Source organism: Pristiophorus japonicus, chromosome 5 (assembly GCF_044704955.1).
Source record: "Pristiophorus japonicus isolate sPriJap1 chromosome 5, sPriJap1.hap1, whole genome shotgun sequence".
Taxonomy (NCBI): Eukaryota; Metazoa; Chordata; class Chondrichthyes; family Pristiophoridae; genus Pristiophorus; species Pristiophorus japonicus.
In genome coordinates this window covers 243,875,055-243,891,783 of record NC_091981.1, presented here as the reverse complement: position 1 = coordinate 243,891,783, position 16,729 = coordinate 243,875,055, and the positions used below count along the sequence as shown (strand labels likewise).

General features: G+C 47.1%; 1 protein-coding gene across 5 annotated transcripts in view; it reads left to right on the top strand.

Annotated features, from left to right (window-relative positions):
* The window catches only part of odad2 (outer dynein arm docking complex subunit 2), a 671,461-nt gene that overhangs the window by 203,591 nt on the left and 451,141 nt on the right, over window positions 1–16,729 (top strand). For all 5 annotated transcript variants that reach the window (XM_070881478.1, XM_070881480.1, XM_070881476.1 and 2 more), the window contains exon 9: window positions 12,190–12,321. In XM_070881478.1, the coding sequence (XP_070737579.1) occupies window positions 12,190–12,321 (132 nt within the window). The remainder of the gene's footprint in view (window positions 1–12,189; window positions 12,322–16,729) is intronic.

Here is a 16,729-nt window from a genome sequence, read left to right as displayed (position 1 = left end):
CTTCCACGCTGGGGTCTAAAATTCCAGGCCCCAGAAGGTTACTGCCCCCAAGATGGGAGCCTGTGCGGGGAGGCAGAGGGAAGTTGAAGGGAGACGGGGGCGGGGGATGGAGGGGAGAGTGGTGGAGGTGGGGGCCGGAGAAACCCAGGGCGGGGGACAGGAGGGGACACATTGCAGCGGAGGTCTGGGGGGGCGAAGTGTGTTGGAGGGGCGGGCCTGGGGGCTCTGTGCCTCGGTGCGGGGAGTGTTCAGAGTGGGGTGGATGGGTTGACTGCGCAGATGGCGGTTGGTGGATGTGGTGTGGTTGGCGTCGTGGGCGCGTGGCTCCGGGGTGGCCGGGGCTGGGGGCTCGACATCCGGGGGTGTTTGGCATTGGGGAAGGATTCTGATGGGACGGGGCAAGTTGGGTGCGGGGGGAGTGTTCCCGGTGTTGGGTGGGTCCGGAGCCGGGGTGGGGGGGGCACACTCTTGGGGTGGGGGGTAGGCTGTTTGGGGCTGGGATTGGGAGAGACTTCTTCACTTGGGGAGTTGTTGGCCTGTGGGGTTCCCTGCCGCGGAGAGTTGTTGATGCCAGTTCATTGGATGTGTTCGGGAGGGAGTTGGATGTGGTCCTTGCGGCTGGGGGGTCGGGGGGTGTGGAGGGGGTATGGCGGGGAGATGCTGAGGTGAGTGATCAGCCATGATCTTGTTGAATGGCGGTGCAGGCTCGAAGGGCCGAATGGCCTACTCCTGCACCTATTTTCTATGTTTCTATGTTTGACAAATTTGCTGGAGTTCTTTGAGGATGTAACAAGCATGATGTATAAAGGGGAATGAGTAGATGTCATGTATTTGGCTTTCCAGAAATCATTCGATAAGGTGCCACATAAAAGGTTACTGCACAAGATAAGAGCTCACGGGGTTGGGGGTAATATATTAGCATGGATAGAGGATTGGATAACTAACAGAAAACAGAGAGTCGGGATAAATGGGTCATTTTCAGGTTGGCAAACTGTCACTAGTAGGATGGCACAGGGATCAGAGCTAGGGCCTTAACTATTTACAATCTATAATAATGACTTGGATATAGGGACTAAGTCTCATGTAGCCAAAATTGTAAGTTATGAGGAGGATGCAAAGAATCTGAAAAAGGATATAGATAGGCTATGTGAGTGTGCAAACATTTGGCAGATGATGATGAATATGGGAAAATGTGAGGTTATCCACTTTGGTAGGAAAAATAAAAAAACAAATTATTATTTAAATGGGGAGAGATTACAAAATGCTGCGGTACAGAGGGATCTGGGGTTCCTTGTACTTGAAACGTAAAAACTTAGCATGCAGGTACAGCAAGTAAGTAGGAAAGTAAATGGAATATTGGCCTTTATTGCAGAGGGGATGGAGTATAAAAGTAAGGAAGTCTTACAACCGTACAGGGCGTTGGTTTGACCACATACCTGGAGTACTGCATACAGTATTGGTCTCCTTATTTAAGGCCCAAATTTGCTCAGGAGTTGCTCCGTTTTTTTTGGAGCAACTTGATTTTTCTGGAGTATCTTAAAAATCCCCATTCTGCACATTTAATTTGCGCCAGTGTAAGTAAGTTCGGATTTTTTTAAAGTTTTGTTTTTTTTTCAAAAGGGGTCATTACCAGCCACCTATGCCTGTTTTGGCCACTGAAGCCAGTTTGGACAGCTAATAGTTGCTCCAAACTAACTTAAGCCAGCGTATGTGGCCACTTATGGCCGCACAGAAAACCCTTGCGGAGAGTTAAGAAATCAGCGCAGGTAGCCAGAGATTGGGGGGGGGGGGGCGTTGGCGGGGGGGGGTTGAAAGGAAGCAGAGAGGGCTTTGCAAAGCATTAAACACTTTCACAAAAACTAATACAGATCTTGTACTGTAACTTTTGCATAATTTACACATTCCACTATATAAAGCTTCATAAAAATGCACTTTTTAATATCATTATATCAGAAGACAAAGGGTTTTATAAAACCATTTATGAATCAAATATTTTGCTCGCAGGGCTATATTAATGCAAGTTGTTATCTTGTTTCATCACACCATCATGAGATAGTGATCGTGTGTGGTGCAATGATAGGAGTAACACAACTGGCCTTGTTGTCATCTGATTAGGGAGTGGAAAATCAACCGGGGTTCCAGCTCCTGGTCGCTATCCATTGAGCCTGCTGGAACTGTTCTATGTGTAGAGGTCAGGTGAAAAGTGGAACAGGCTGTGATGTCCCTTGTAGTCAAATAGCCTGCCTTTCTCTGATTGTCAAGGCTTGGGCTTACACATGAATGAATGATGGTCACTTGCGCAAGGTACTTGAGCGTGCCCATGCAGTTACTCCCCAATAAGGCACCTGTGGGTGCTGATGGAATGTTCCCAATAGGGTATCTACGAGCATCCTTGCAGCTGTTCACTAAGAATTGGTGGGATTTAAAAAAAAATTGACCTAAGTCATGATTACTACCAAAACAAAAGCCACGACCAGATATTCGCTGGTACTAAGAGACCAAACCTAAGGAAAGTTTTCTCTGGTCATTCTTTCCCCTTAACAGCCAGTTGCATTGTGCCATTGACAGAGACTTTTTCTAAATCATTTAAAGAAACTCTCCTCCTCCTCCCCCCGCCCCCCCACACCAACCTGTTTCTTGTAGCCCTCAGCGCGGGAAGGCAGCGACCGGCCTGTGCGGCAGGCCACTCGGCCCGGGATAGGGGTGGGATGTGTTGGGTCCCACACTGCAGGCACGCATCATCACAATCATGGGAGGAGCTACTGCGCATGCGTGATCGCTCTACTGCGCATGCGGACAGCTGCCGGCACTCTTTTAGGCGCAGGGCCCGAGCTCCGCCCCCCCCCCAATGGACTCGCCACGCCACGCCAATCCTCGGGAGAGTTGGCAGAGGGGCCAGAATACGTGGATATCTTTTATGTGCCGTTTTGAGTGCAGAAAGTCGGCGCACCTCACGTAAGTGCGCCGAAAAAAACCGGAGGGACAAATTTGGGCCCATTAGGAGGGATATACTTGCATTGGAGGCAGGTCACTGAAGGTTCACGAGGTTGATTCCCGAGATGAAGGGGTTGTCATATGAAGAAAAGTTGAACAGGTTGGGCTTATACTCATTAGAGTTTAGAAGACTGAGAGGTGATCTTATTGAAACGTATATGATTCTCAGGGCACTTGACAGGGTTGATGCAGAGAGAATGTTGCCTCTCGTAGGGGAATCTAGAACTAGTGGGCATAGTCTCAGACTAAGGGGTCGCCCATTCAAACAGAAATGAGGAAGAATTTCTTTTCTCATAGGGTCGTGACTCTTTGGAATTCTCTTCCTCAGAGAGCTGTGGAGGCTGGGTCATTAAATGTATTTAAAATGGAGATAGACAGAATTTTGAAGGATAAGGGAGTCAAGGGTTATGAGGAGAGAGCAAAGAAGTGAAGTTTTGGCCAGGATCAGATCAGCCATGATTTTATTGAATGGCGGAACATTCTCGAGGGGCCAGATGGCCTACTTCTGCTCCTATTTCTTATGTTCTTATGATATAAGAAAATGATGGTCAGAGCCTCTGCTATTTTCTCTTTTGCTTCTCTTAACTGCCTGGGATACATTTCATCTGGGCCTGGGGATTTATCCACTTTCAAAGCTGCTAAACCCCATAATGCTTCCTCTCTCACTATGTTTATTTCTTATAATGTTTCACACGACTCTTCCCTGATTGGAATGTCTGCATCTCCCCTCTCTTTTCTGAAAACAGATGCAAAGTATTCATTAAGAACCATACCCACGTCCACACACACATTACCTTTATCGTCTCTAATAGGCCCTACTCTTTATTTAGTTATTCTCTTGCTCTTCATGTATTTATAAAACATCTTTGGGTTTTCCTTGATTTTACGTCCCAACAATTTTACATGCTCTCTCTTTCCTAATTTCCTTTTAAATATCACCCCTGCACTTACTATACTACGAGAGTTTCTGGAGTATTGAGCCCTTGTTATCTGGCATAAACTTCCCTTTTTTTCTTTATCCTACCCTGTATGTCCCTTGACATCCAGGAGGCTCTAGATTTGTTCATCCCACCCTTTTTCTTCAAGGGAACATACTTGCTCTGATCACTCTGGATCTCCTCCTTGAATGTCTCCCACTGCTCTGACACTGATTTAACTTCAAGTAGCTGTTTCCAGTTCATTATGGCTAAATCACCTTTCAACTTATCAAAATTGGCTTTTCCCCAATTGAGAACTTGTAATCATGGTCTATCTTTGTCCTTTTCCATAATCACCCTAAATCTAACTGAATTATGATCACTACCACCAAAATGCTCTCCCACTGATACCCCTTCCACCTGCCCCCAGCTTCATTCTCTATAACTGAGTCCAGAACCACCCCCTCCCTTGTCGAACTTGCTACATACTGGCTAAAAAAGTTCTCCTGAATGCATTTTAGGAATTCTGCACCCTCTATACCTTTCACACTAATTGTATCCCAGTTAATTGCACTTCTCAGAAATTTGACTTCATATTTGTTATTCTATCTCCCTCTGACTGTTTGGGGGTCTATATTACAGTCCCTGCAGTGTGATTGCCCCTTTTTGTTCTCCAATTTGACCCATATGGCCTTATTTGATGATCCTTCCAACATATCATCCCTCCTCACAGCTGTAATTGTTTCTTTAATCAATACTGCAACCCTCCCCTTCTTTTTTACTCCCCTTTCTATCCCATCTGAAAACCCTGTAACCAGGAATATTGAACTGCCACACCTGCCCTCTTTCAGCCATGTCTCAGTAATAGCTAGATCATACTCCCAAGAGTCCATCTGTGCTCTGTTTATCAGCCTTATTCCCTAGACTCCTTGCATTGAAGTAATACCATTTAGCACTACCAAACTTCCCTGTTATCTATTTTCTAGCCCTTGTTTCCTCTGTCTTGCAAATTCATTTCTTACTTTTTTGCTTTCCAATTCTAGCTTTGTTTCTCTCCCTACTGAATATATTCTTAGGTTCCCATCCCCCTGCCAAGCTAGTTTAAATCCTTCCCAACAGCACTAGCAAACCCCCTCTCCAAGAATATTGGTCCCGGCTGTGTTGAATCTGGCTTGTACAGGTCTCACCTCCCCCAGAAACAGTCCCAATGCCTCAGGAATCTAACCCTAACCCTAACCCTCCTGCACCATTCTTCCAGCCACGCATTCATCTGTCCTATCCTATTTTTGTACTCACTAGCACATGGCATTGGGAGTTATTGTGTTCCTAATACAGATGAGGCTGTACACAGGGAGGTTTAAGTAACAGTGACATCAGTCTTTAATAAGACACTCCAGAGTGAGCAACAGGCCTTAGAGCCCGGCTTTTCTACAGTGCTCCCAAGGGATGCTGGAATCCCTTGGGACTTCAGGGGATGGGCTCCCTGGTGGCGGAACATGGGAGTGCATGCTTTACAGATACACAACAGGAGTAATCCGGAGATTACTACCTTTGAGTTCCTACTTTTGAATCTCTTTCCTAGCTCCCTAAAATCTGCCTGCAAGTGCTCATCCCTCTTTCTACCTATGTCATTGGTACTGATATGGACCACGACCTCTGGCTGTTCCCCCTAGAATGCCCTGCAGCCATTCGGTGACATCCTTGACCCTGGCACCAAGTAGGCAACATACCATCCTGAAGCCATGTCTGAAGCCACAGAAATGCAAATCTGCTCCCCTAACTATCAAATCCCCTACCACTATAGCTCTTCTTCCTTGCCTCCTGTGCAGCTGAGCCACCTGTGATGCTGTGGACCTAGCTGTGGCTGCACTCCCCAGAGGAACCATCGCCCCCAACAGTTCTCAAAATAGAACACTGGTTGGAGAGCTAGATGCACTCAAGGTACTCCTGCACTGCCTGCCTGGTCCTCCTCTTCTGTCAGGCAGTCACCTACTTCCTCTCTGTCTGCATACTCTTAAGCTGCGGGATGGTCACCTCTTGAAACGTGCTATCCATGAAGTTCTCAGCCTCACGAATGCACTGCAGTGACTCCAGCCACTGCTCAAGCTCCGAAATCCGGAGCTCGAATTGCTGTAGCTGATAACACTTCCTGCACACATGGTCGTCCAGGCTACACGAAGCCTCCATGGCCTCCCACATGGCACATGATGTGCACTCCATGGGACTGAGCTGCCCTGCTATGCGTCTAGTTATTTGACTATGAACTAAACTATGAACTATTTGACTATGAAATAAACTTAAAACTAGAAGATACAAACACTCACCGGCTACCCACCAATTAGCTGTTTCCCTTGAGCTGACGTCACTCTGACATCACACTTTTGATTTTTGCTTCTGTTGAGTTGCTCCTGCTCCCAGCGAGCTCCTTTATCCCTGCCGCCGCTGCTCCTCTGGTCCCGCTCTCGACGCTGGTCTTTGGCACTGCTCCTTTTGTTAGTCCATGCTTGTCTAAGTTGCTGTTAATTTTCTCCTTGATTATTGTTTCTAAAAGCTTCTTCACAACCAACATTAAACTGAATTGTAATTGGCAGGTTTGTCCTTCTCCCCTTTTTTGAACAAAGGTGTAACATTTTCAGGCTTCCTGTCCTTTGGCACCACCCCATATCTAAGGAGGATTAGAAGATTGTAGTCAGCGCCTCCGCAATTTCTCCTCTTACTTCCCTCAGTAACTTAGGATGCATCCAATTTGACCCGGGTGACTTATCCACTTTAATTACCGCCAGCCTGTCTAGTACCTCCTCTTTAGCTATTTATCTGATCCACTATCGCAGCATCCTCCTCGTTTACCATAGCTTTGGCATAGTCCTCCTCCTTGGTAAACACTGATGCAAAGTAATCATTTAGTACCTCAGCCATGCCTTCTGCCTGCACCAATAGTTCTCCATTTTGATCCCTAATCAGCCCCACCGCTCCCCTGACAACCCTTTTACTGTTAATATGCCTATAGAAGACCTTTGGGGATGCAAAATTGGGCTCGTGTGCATCTGCCTTTAGCACCTCCGGGGGTTTTCGAAATTGGCGGGAGTTTTGCGGAGGCGGTAAGTGGTAGCGCTCGCTTGGTTGCGCCCGGTAATGATGATTTCAGCGCCCCATTACGGTACCGGAAGAGAAATTTGGCTGCGCATTACCTCACTTTACTGCCTGGCGCTGACAGCTGTCGAGTTGCAGTCAGGAGTCGGCTGGAGGAGCGCTATTTAAAAGCGGCATCTTTACAGACAATTTTTGTCGACCATTACTCTTTGCAGCTTGCTAACACATAGGCAGAGTGGCAGTTGGAAAGATTTGAACAATTTTCACTTCAAGGACTGTTCTGTCGCTTAATCATTCCTTTGTTTCATTGAGGGCAGATTTGAAATGACAACATTTATGGGGCAGCACCTCTACATCCCCACCAATCTGCTGGAGCACAGATTGGTGGGCTGCTTCAAAACTGTGTGACCCCCGGTGGACCATGGTGGACCCAGCAGCGATGGCAGCAGTCCTCTCCGCTATGGTAAGGAGCACAGAGAAGTCAGTCTCCAGCTCGTGGCATCGAGCTGCATGGGAGCAGTCTGAGACTCGATGCCAGCAGTCATTGACTGACTGCATGATAGCAGTCAGATTATGTGTAGCAGCAAGCTGAGATTGCATGAGAACAGTCTGAGCTTCCATACCACCAATCATTGTCTGCATTACAGCACCAAGATGTTGAATTGCTTCCGCCTGTGCTGCAATGGAAGCTGCCACATCACCCATGACATGCGTCATGAGGTCTGGATCCGCACGGTGTCTGGGAGTCCACCATTGTCTGCAGACTGGAAATGATGGGCTCCATGGTGTCTCAGAGGTCTGTGCAATGCTGGAGACTGACTCCTCTATGCTCCTTACCATAGCGGAGAGGTTCTCGGACACCCTTGCTATTGCAATTATCATCTCGGAATGCATGACTATCACTCCCCATCGGATTCCTCTGCAGCAGAACTTGCCCTCCAGGGAGCTGGCTCCTGAGCTTGCCTTACTCCTTGACCTTGCTGCAGCCTGCTGGACCTCAGTGCATCAACCAGCGCAGACTCGTCTGCTAAGCTTCTTCCTCGTTCTCGTCCTCCTCTCCATCCGTCCGGGGGACCTCAGGTACAGGCTGCACATCTGCTGACTTGTTATCTGAAAGCATAAATGGCACAAGACTCACATTAAGGTGAGGGCAGGGGGGCAGAAATGGAGCAAGGAAGGCAGACAGTATCAGGAGGTGGAAAGTAATAAAGCCTTCTGGTTAGATGGGAAAGTGGGATGAGAAAAAGAGAGAGGATAACAATACCGTTGTTGCCTCCAGTGGGGTCACATCTCTGCCGGCCACAGTGCCCACGACTTGTGGGCCTATGAGCCACAGCACTTGCTCCTCAAGGCCAGTGAGCTCGTACAGCGGAGGATTCCCCCTCTAGTCCGCTGCTGCTCCTCCTGTTATGTGCCATCTTGGCCTGCAAAAGAAAGGAACTTGTGTGAGTTAGAGTCCAGCTATGTATGTGGAAGATATGCCTGCCATACTTGAATAGCTGTGAATGTAGGCAAGGCATGAGATGAGGATGTGAGTATAAGTGGCTGCAAATGCTTGGTGGTTGAGTGATGGGGAAGTGGTGGTTTACACAAACAGGTTGAGAGGCTGGTATGTAGGAGGTGTAGAAGCACTTCACCACCCAACTCAGGTAGTTGAATTTCTTAGCGCACTGTGTCAGGGTTCTGTCTACCACAGTACTGGCCGACATCTCTTCGTCCGCTTTTTGCCACATGGCCCTGAATACCTGTGGCGATGGCCTCCTTTCAGATGCAGGGAACAGCGTCTTCCTCCTTCTCTTCACTGCCCCCACCAATGTTTCCAATGCCACCTTATTAAAGTGTGTGGCCTTCTCTATTGAAGCAGGATTTGAACTAGCCATCACACAAAGGTGTCTCAGTTGCCGAGAGGTCTGACTTGAGTGTAGCAATGCTGAATATGAGCAACAGCAATTGGAAATTACCTCCCCTTTAAGAGCTGGAATGAGCTAGAGGCAAGGATTGAATGCTGATTGCTGAATGTAAGTCAGCTGATATTGGCTAACTCTTTGGCAATAGCGCCCCTGCAGCACCCCACTTAATGCCTGATTTACCATCCCCTCATTCACTCCTGGGGAGAAAACGCCCAATTTCCATAATTTATTAAGCCATTTTGCCAGGCGCTAACATTTCAAAAAGTTAAAAGTTAGCATCCCAAACAGAGAGCTACCAAGTTTCACCCCCTTGGATTTCTCTTTTTGTTAGTCACCAATCTATTCTCGTACTGTCCCTTTGCCTCTCATTTCCCTTTTCACTTCTCCTCTGTACTTTTTATATTCAGCCTGATTCTCTCTTGTATTATCAAGCTGACATCTGTCATAGACCCCCTTTTTCTGAATCATCCTACTCTCCAACTCTTTAGACATACAGGGAGCTCTGACTTCGGTTGAGCTCTTTTCCCCCCTCGTAGGAATGTATAATCTCCTCTTTAAAGGTGGCCCATTACTCCATTACATTTCTGCCTGAAAGTCTTAGGCCCCGGTTTTCATGAGCTGCAAGGCCTGCCCCTTTGCTGTCCAAAGACTGCTGATGGCCGCCCGAGAGATGGGGTAGTAGTTTGCCTGAAAGATTCCTCCAAAAGAGATGGCAGTACCGCCCGGTGGCAAAATAACTGCTTACACCGTCAATCTCAGCAGCAAATGAGCTTGCCGCCTAAGTGCCGCTGAGGATGGAGTTGGGCCCAGGGAGGGGGGGAACGCTGAGAAGTAAAAAACATTACCAAAAAAAGAACACCGGAACACCTTCAGGGGACCCCATCCAGGTAAGTCGCTGTAAAACATTTTTTAAAGATGTTCACTACCCTTTTCTTCCATGTCTTCATACCTACCATCAGGGTAAGAACAGCCTCCTCGCAGCAGTCCTTCCCCCACTGGCGGCAACTCCTGCCTGCACCAATCTGGCATCTTGGCGGGCGGGAGGCCATTTACGCGACTTGGCTGTCAGAGAATGTCAGCGGACAGATCCTGCCGTGCTCCCCTCCCAAGTGAAAACTGGGAACGAGAGGAAAACGGCAGCAGAACTCGGCGGCAGCTGGCAGTAAGGCCACCAATATCGGGGCCTTTGACTCCAATTATCTGGGCCAGATCCCTAGGTCATTGGTTCCATATTTAAGGGAGGATATACTTGCATTGGATGCTGTTCAGAGAAGGTTCAATAGGTTGTTTCCGGAGATGAGAGAGTTAACATTAAGATAGGTTGAGCCTATACTCATTGGAGTTCAGAAGAATGAGAGATGATTTTATCGAAACATATAAGATAATGAGGGGGTTCGATCTGGTGGGTGCAGAGAGGATATTTCCACCCATAGGGGAAACTAAAACTAGAGTACATAGTCTCAGAATAAGGGACCGCCCATTTAAAACTGAGATGAGGAGGAATTTCTTCTCTGAGGGTTGTAAATCTATGGAATTCTCTGCCCCAGAGAGCTGTGGAGGTTGGGCCATTGATTATATTTAAGGCAGAGACAGACAGATTTTTGAGTGATAAGGGAATAAAGGGTTGTTCGGAGCGGGCAGGGAAGTGGAGCTAAGTCCATGATCAGATGATTAAATGGAAGAGCAGGCCCAAGGAGCCAAATGGCCTACTCCTGCTCCTATTTCTTATGTTCTTAAGGACCATGACTGCTGGCTCTTCTCCTTCTCCCCACAGAATGTTCTGCAAACCCTCAGTTATGCCCCTTACCCTGGCATTGGAGAGACAACATACCATACGGGTCTCGCGTTGATGGTAGCAGAACTGCCTATCTGTTCTTCTGACTATCGAATCCCTAATTACTATTGCATTCTTACACTTTGCTGTAGCTCCCTGCACAGTCCTTTGCCTGACGGTGCTAGGCTCAGGACTGCACTCCTTTGAGGTGTTGTCACCCTCATCAGTATTCAATGCTGAATATCGGTTTGAGAGTGCCACAGTCCCAGAGGATTCCTGCACTAGCTGCCACACAATTGCTATACTAATTCTATCTGGCTGTGGGGTGACCACCTCCTGGAACCTACAATTCAGGACACACTGCCACCTGTATGCCCTGCAGTGAATCCAGCTGCTCCATAAGCTCACAAACCCTCAGTACGAGTTCGAGCAACTGTAAACATGGGCCTCTGGGATAAATGTAGCTCCTGAAGTTCTCACATGACACTGAAATTGCAGGCTACAGGTCGTAGTTGTCCCTCTATTTGAATTTGAAACTTTAAATAAACTACTAGGATACAAGGTGATTTTTATAATTGCTGTTAACTAGGTCTAAACTACACTGCGATTTGTCTATTCACTCCTCAAAGCAAACTACCCAACGACTAAGTGATTTACTCAAGCTTAACAAGAACCACTGAGCTAGTAAATACAGAGAACCTAAATATTAGATACTTAATTTAGAATCCTTGGGTTCTGTGGCTCCACTCCTTCTTTTGATTTGGAGAACCCCCCTTTCTCCTCTCCACCGGATTTCTACTATCACCAAATTGTCAGCTTCCACTCTATTGGTAATCCGATTACAATTTTCCAAGCTCTGTGGTTTTGCAAACTAGTGCCTTTTGAGAGTCAAAAAAGTTACAACTACTTAATCAATTCCGAGCTCAGTTTTTACCACCTGATCAAACAACCACTTATAGCTGATTGTTTGTTAACTGCTGCCATTGACCTTGTTGTTTCTTTTATGACCAAGCTAAATTTCAATCTGATGACTACTTACTGATGACTACTTACCTCATACCTCATGGTAAAGCAGTGCCACCCCCCTTCCCCCGACAAATATCTGTCCCACCTGTGACAGGGTCTGTGGCTCTCATGTTGGACTGTTCAGCCACCAAAGAACTCACTTTAGGAGTGGAAACAAGTTTTTCTTGATTCCAAGGGACTGCCTATGATAATGACCTCATACCTACCAGTGAATTCCTACTACAGGTATCATCAAATTCCCAACTTCCACTCTGTTTGCGATTCACTCTGATTGCAATTTATCCAGCTCCATCTCCAAGCTCTGTGCTCGAGCTCAAACTTCTCCGAATTATCTGAAGATCAGAAGAATCAGTAGAAATAAAATGGGTTTCTTTCTCTTTTTATATACTTTTTTTTAAAGGATTTCAGTTGTGATTTGTTGATTTTACAAAGTGTGACATCCACAGTGTTCTCAAAATAATCTTCCTTTTTATTAAAGCTCAAAAGATGACAAAATTCAAGCGAAAGATCAGGATCCTAAAAAGATTAAACAAGATAAAGAAAAAGATGAGATCATTACAACTGGGAAGTACAGGTGCATGGCATCTCATGAAAAAAAGATACTGAGAGCGTGAGTATTTTTGTTTTCTAATTACTAGTTGATCTCCTTTGGCTTTTCACATGGAGACTCAAGACTGACTATAGTCTTCAGGTGAAATAGGGTTGAGGATAAATGACTTGGGCATGCAAATATAATTCAGTCCCCATTTTTGTTATGTATGAATAAAGAGTCTGACTGGATATTGTGAGCTCAAAGTAAAGTGTGACCATAGTCTTTTATTGCAGGTCTCCAGAGTGCCTCCCCAGCCTGTGAGGCCTCCTTAAGTACCTGTACTCCCAAGGGATTATGGGATCCCTTGGGACTCCAGGGGATGAGCTCTCTGGTGGATGCACAAGGTATATACAAGTTTACATATATAACAACACTCTCCCTGCCCTAAAGTCAACAGTGTAACTATTTACAAGGTGAGTCGATATGGGGCCTTTCCCTGGTTGATCGTCTCGGTGCAAATGCTGGTTTTGGCGAGTCGTTTGTTGGGTCCTCGCTGGGCTGCTGTGCAGCTGGGCTGCCTAGTGTGGTGAGTCCTGCGGGGCTGCTGCGGATGATGGGTTCTGCTTCGTGGCCAACCGCAGTGTCGGTTGCCACTGGTGTGTATGTTGGGGGGGGGTGGGGTGGGGGGTCAAAGAAGGTAGGGTCCAAAGTGGGTTGCTCAGGTTAGTCTGTGAATCTGAGTTTGATTTGGTCCAAGTGTTTCCGGTGAATAAGTCCATTTGAAAGTTTGACCCAAAATACCCTGCTCCCCTCTTTGGCCACAATAGTGCCGGGAAGCCACTTGGGACCTTGTCTATAATTCAATACAAATACAGGATCATTGATTTCAATTTCACGTGACACATTTGCGCGAGCATGATATGTACTTTGTTGAAGCCACCTGCTCTCTTACCTGTTCATGTAGATCAGGGTGAACTAACAAGAGCCTTGTCTTAAGTGTCCTTTTCATGAGCAGTTCAGCAGGTGGGATCCCAGTGACCAAGTGGGGTCTCGTGCGGTAACTGAGCAGGACTCGGGATAGGTGAGTCTGCAGTGAGCCTTCAGTTACCCTCGTCAAGCCCTGTTTGATAGTTTGCAGTGCTCTCTCTGCCTGACCATTGGATGCTGGTTTGAACGGGGCAGATGTAACATGTTTGATCCCGTTACGGGTCATGAATTCTTTGAACTCGGCACTGGTAAAACATGGCCCGTTGTCGCTCACAAGGACATCAGATAGTCTGTGCGTGGCAAACATGGCCTGCAGGCTTTTAGTGGTGGCAGCAGACGTGCTTGCTGACATTATCTCACATTCAATCCATTTGGAGTACACATCTACAACCACAAGGAATATTTTACCCAAGAACCGGCCTGCATAGTCGACATAGACCCTAGACCACGGTTTGGAGGGCCAAGACCATAAACTTAGTGGCGCCTCCCTGGGTGTATTAACTGCGAGCATGTGTTACATCTGTGCATCGATACCGGGCCACCACACGTGGGATCTGGCTATCGCTTTCATCGTTACGATGCCTAGGTGGGTACTGTGGAGGTCACTGATGAAGGTGTCTCTGCCCTTCTTGTGGGCCACTACTCGATTGCCCCACAGAAGGCAGTCTGCCTGTATAGACATTTCATCTTTTCGCCACTGGTACGGCTTTATCTCTTCCTGCATTTCCACTGGGACACTGGACCAGCTCCCGTGAAGCACACAATTTTTAACTCGGGACAGTAAGGGGTCCTGGCTCGTCCAGGTTCTAATCCGTCGGGTTGTGATGGGTGGTTGCTCACTCTCATGCTTCCATAACCATGACTAAATCTGCGGGCTGCGCCATTTCCACCTCCGTGGTGGGCAATGGCAGCCTACTGAGAGCATCGGCACAGTTTTCTGTGCCTGGCCTGTTCCGGATGGCGTAGTTGTATGCGGACAACGTGAGCAGCCATCTCTGGATGCGGGCCGATGCATTAGTATTTATCCCCTTACTCTCGGAAAACAGGGATATTAGTGGCTTATGGTCAGTTTCCAATTCAAATTTTAGGAACCAAACAAATATTGATGCATTTTCTTTACCCCATAAACACATGCTAACACTTCTTTTTCAATCATCTGTAGGCTCTCTCAGCTTTAGACTTCTGGATGCATAAGCAACCGGTTGCAATTTCCCCAAATCCTTAGCTTGTTGTAATACATACCCGACGCCATACGATGACGCATCACATGCTAGTACCAAACGCTTACATGGATCATACAACACAAGCAATTCGTTTGAGCATAACAGTTTTCTAGCTTTTGCAAAGGCATTTTCTTGGCTTTTGCCCCATATCCATTAGTCTCCTTCACGCAGTAAGGCGTGCAGTGTTTCTAACAGTGTGCTGAGACCCGGTAAGAAGTTATCAAAGTAGTTCAGGAGTCCTAGAAACGACCGCAGCTCCATCACGTTCTGTGGCCTTGGTGCGTTCTCGATTGCCTCCATCTTTGAATCGGTGGGCCTGATGCCGTCCACTGTGATTCTCCTCCCCAGGAACTCCACTTCAGGCGCCAGGAAAATGCACTTCGAGCATTTTAACCTGAGCCCCACGCGGCTGAGTCGATTAAGAACCTTCTCCAGGTTCTGCAGATTCTCGACTGTGTCCTGACTAACCAAGATATCGTCCTGAAGACCACTGTGCACGGGACCGACTTCAGTAAGGTTTCCATGTTTCTCTGGAATATTGCCGCGGCTGATTGAATTCCAAACGGGCATCTGCTATAAATGAAGAGACCTTTGTGCGTGTTGATGCAGGTGAGGCCTTTCGATGATTCCTCCAGCTCCTGCGTCATGTAGGCCGAGGTCAAGTCCAGCTTCGTGAACGTCTTTCCTCCGCCAACGTAGCAAAAAGGTCATCGGCCTTTGGTGGTGGGTATTGATCCTGCAGGGAGAAATGGTTGATAGTTACTTTGTAATCACCACAGATTCTGACGGTGCCATCTCCCTTGAGGACTGGAACAATCGGACTGGCCCACTCGTTGAATTCGATCAGCGAAATGATACCCTCTCTTTGCAGCCAGTCTAGCTCAATCTCTACCCTTTCTCTCATCATGTACGGTACTGCTCTCGCCTTGTGATGGATGGGTCGCGCCCCCAGAATTAGGTGGGTCTGCACTTTTGCTCCTTGGAACTTCCCAATGCCTGGTTCGAACAGTGAATGGAACTTGTTTAAGACCTGGGCACACGAAGTGTTGTCAGCGGACGAGAGCACTCGGACATCGTCCCAGTTCCAGCATATCTTTCCCAGCCAGTTCCTGCCGAGCAGCCTTGGACCATCGCCCGGTACCACCCAGATTTGTAGCTTGTGCACCGTTCCATCGTAGGAGACCTTTACAGTCGCACTGCTGATTACGGGAATCAGTTCCTTTTTGTAAGTTCTCAGTTTCATGCAAATTGGAGTCCAAACTGGCCTTGAGGCCTTACTGCACCACAATTTATCGAAAGTCTTTTTGCTCATAATGGACTGGCTCGCGCTCGTGTCCAGCTCCATTGACACTGGGAGTCCATTTAGTTCAACCTCCAGCATCATCGGGGGACACTTTGTGGTAAATGTGTGCACCCCATATACCTCTGCCTCCTTGGTCTGAGACTCTGGTTTGTTGTAATCTGCCATGGATCTGTCCTCCTCTGCAACATGGTGGTTTGCAGGATTTGCAGCTCCCCTGCACATACGTTGGAGGTGTCCCATTGTTCCACAGCCCTTGCAAATGTATCCTTTGAAGTGGCATGAATGCAAATGATGATCACCCCCACAGCGCCAACAAGGTGTTAATGACCTTGCATTTATCACCCTTGATGGTGGACTCTGAGACATCTGCGGACGTGCAGCTGCAGACATGTGGGGCCTGCCCTGTACGTTGCGATTTGAAAATTACATCACTTTGTTCACAGTACTTGTAGCAGCACTTGTGTGCTGAGAGATTTGCTTAGTATAGTCACTGGTGACAATGAACGCCTGGGCTATCGCTATGGCCTTACTCAAGGTTGGGGTCTCTACAGTCAAAAGTTTGCGAAGTATCATTTCATAAGAAATTCAATTTTTATTAAAATATATTCAGATTTTTTACTCGTGCTTTGGGGATTGAATTTCATAACTGTCCACTATTCTGTGAAAAATGTAAATGAGTTCCATTTATATTTGCAAGTAGTCTTTTACCTATTTATTTAATTTCTATCCCACCTTATTTTTAAATCTGAGAATACATCGCAAGATGGTGTTACAAGATGAACCAATTTGAGATGTCTGATATTTAGCAGCTTGGGTAGGAGAATGTGGTTTAGCAACACTGGGTTAATCCTGTGTTTTGGTGGCACTGGGGAATAGTCCAGGTGTTTGGCAGAACCACGATGGAGGTCTGGAGGATATGTGGTTGGAAGCTCAGCGCGAGGCAAAATAGGATGCCGAAGTTACAAACCATCTG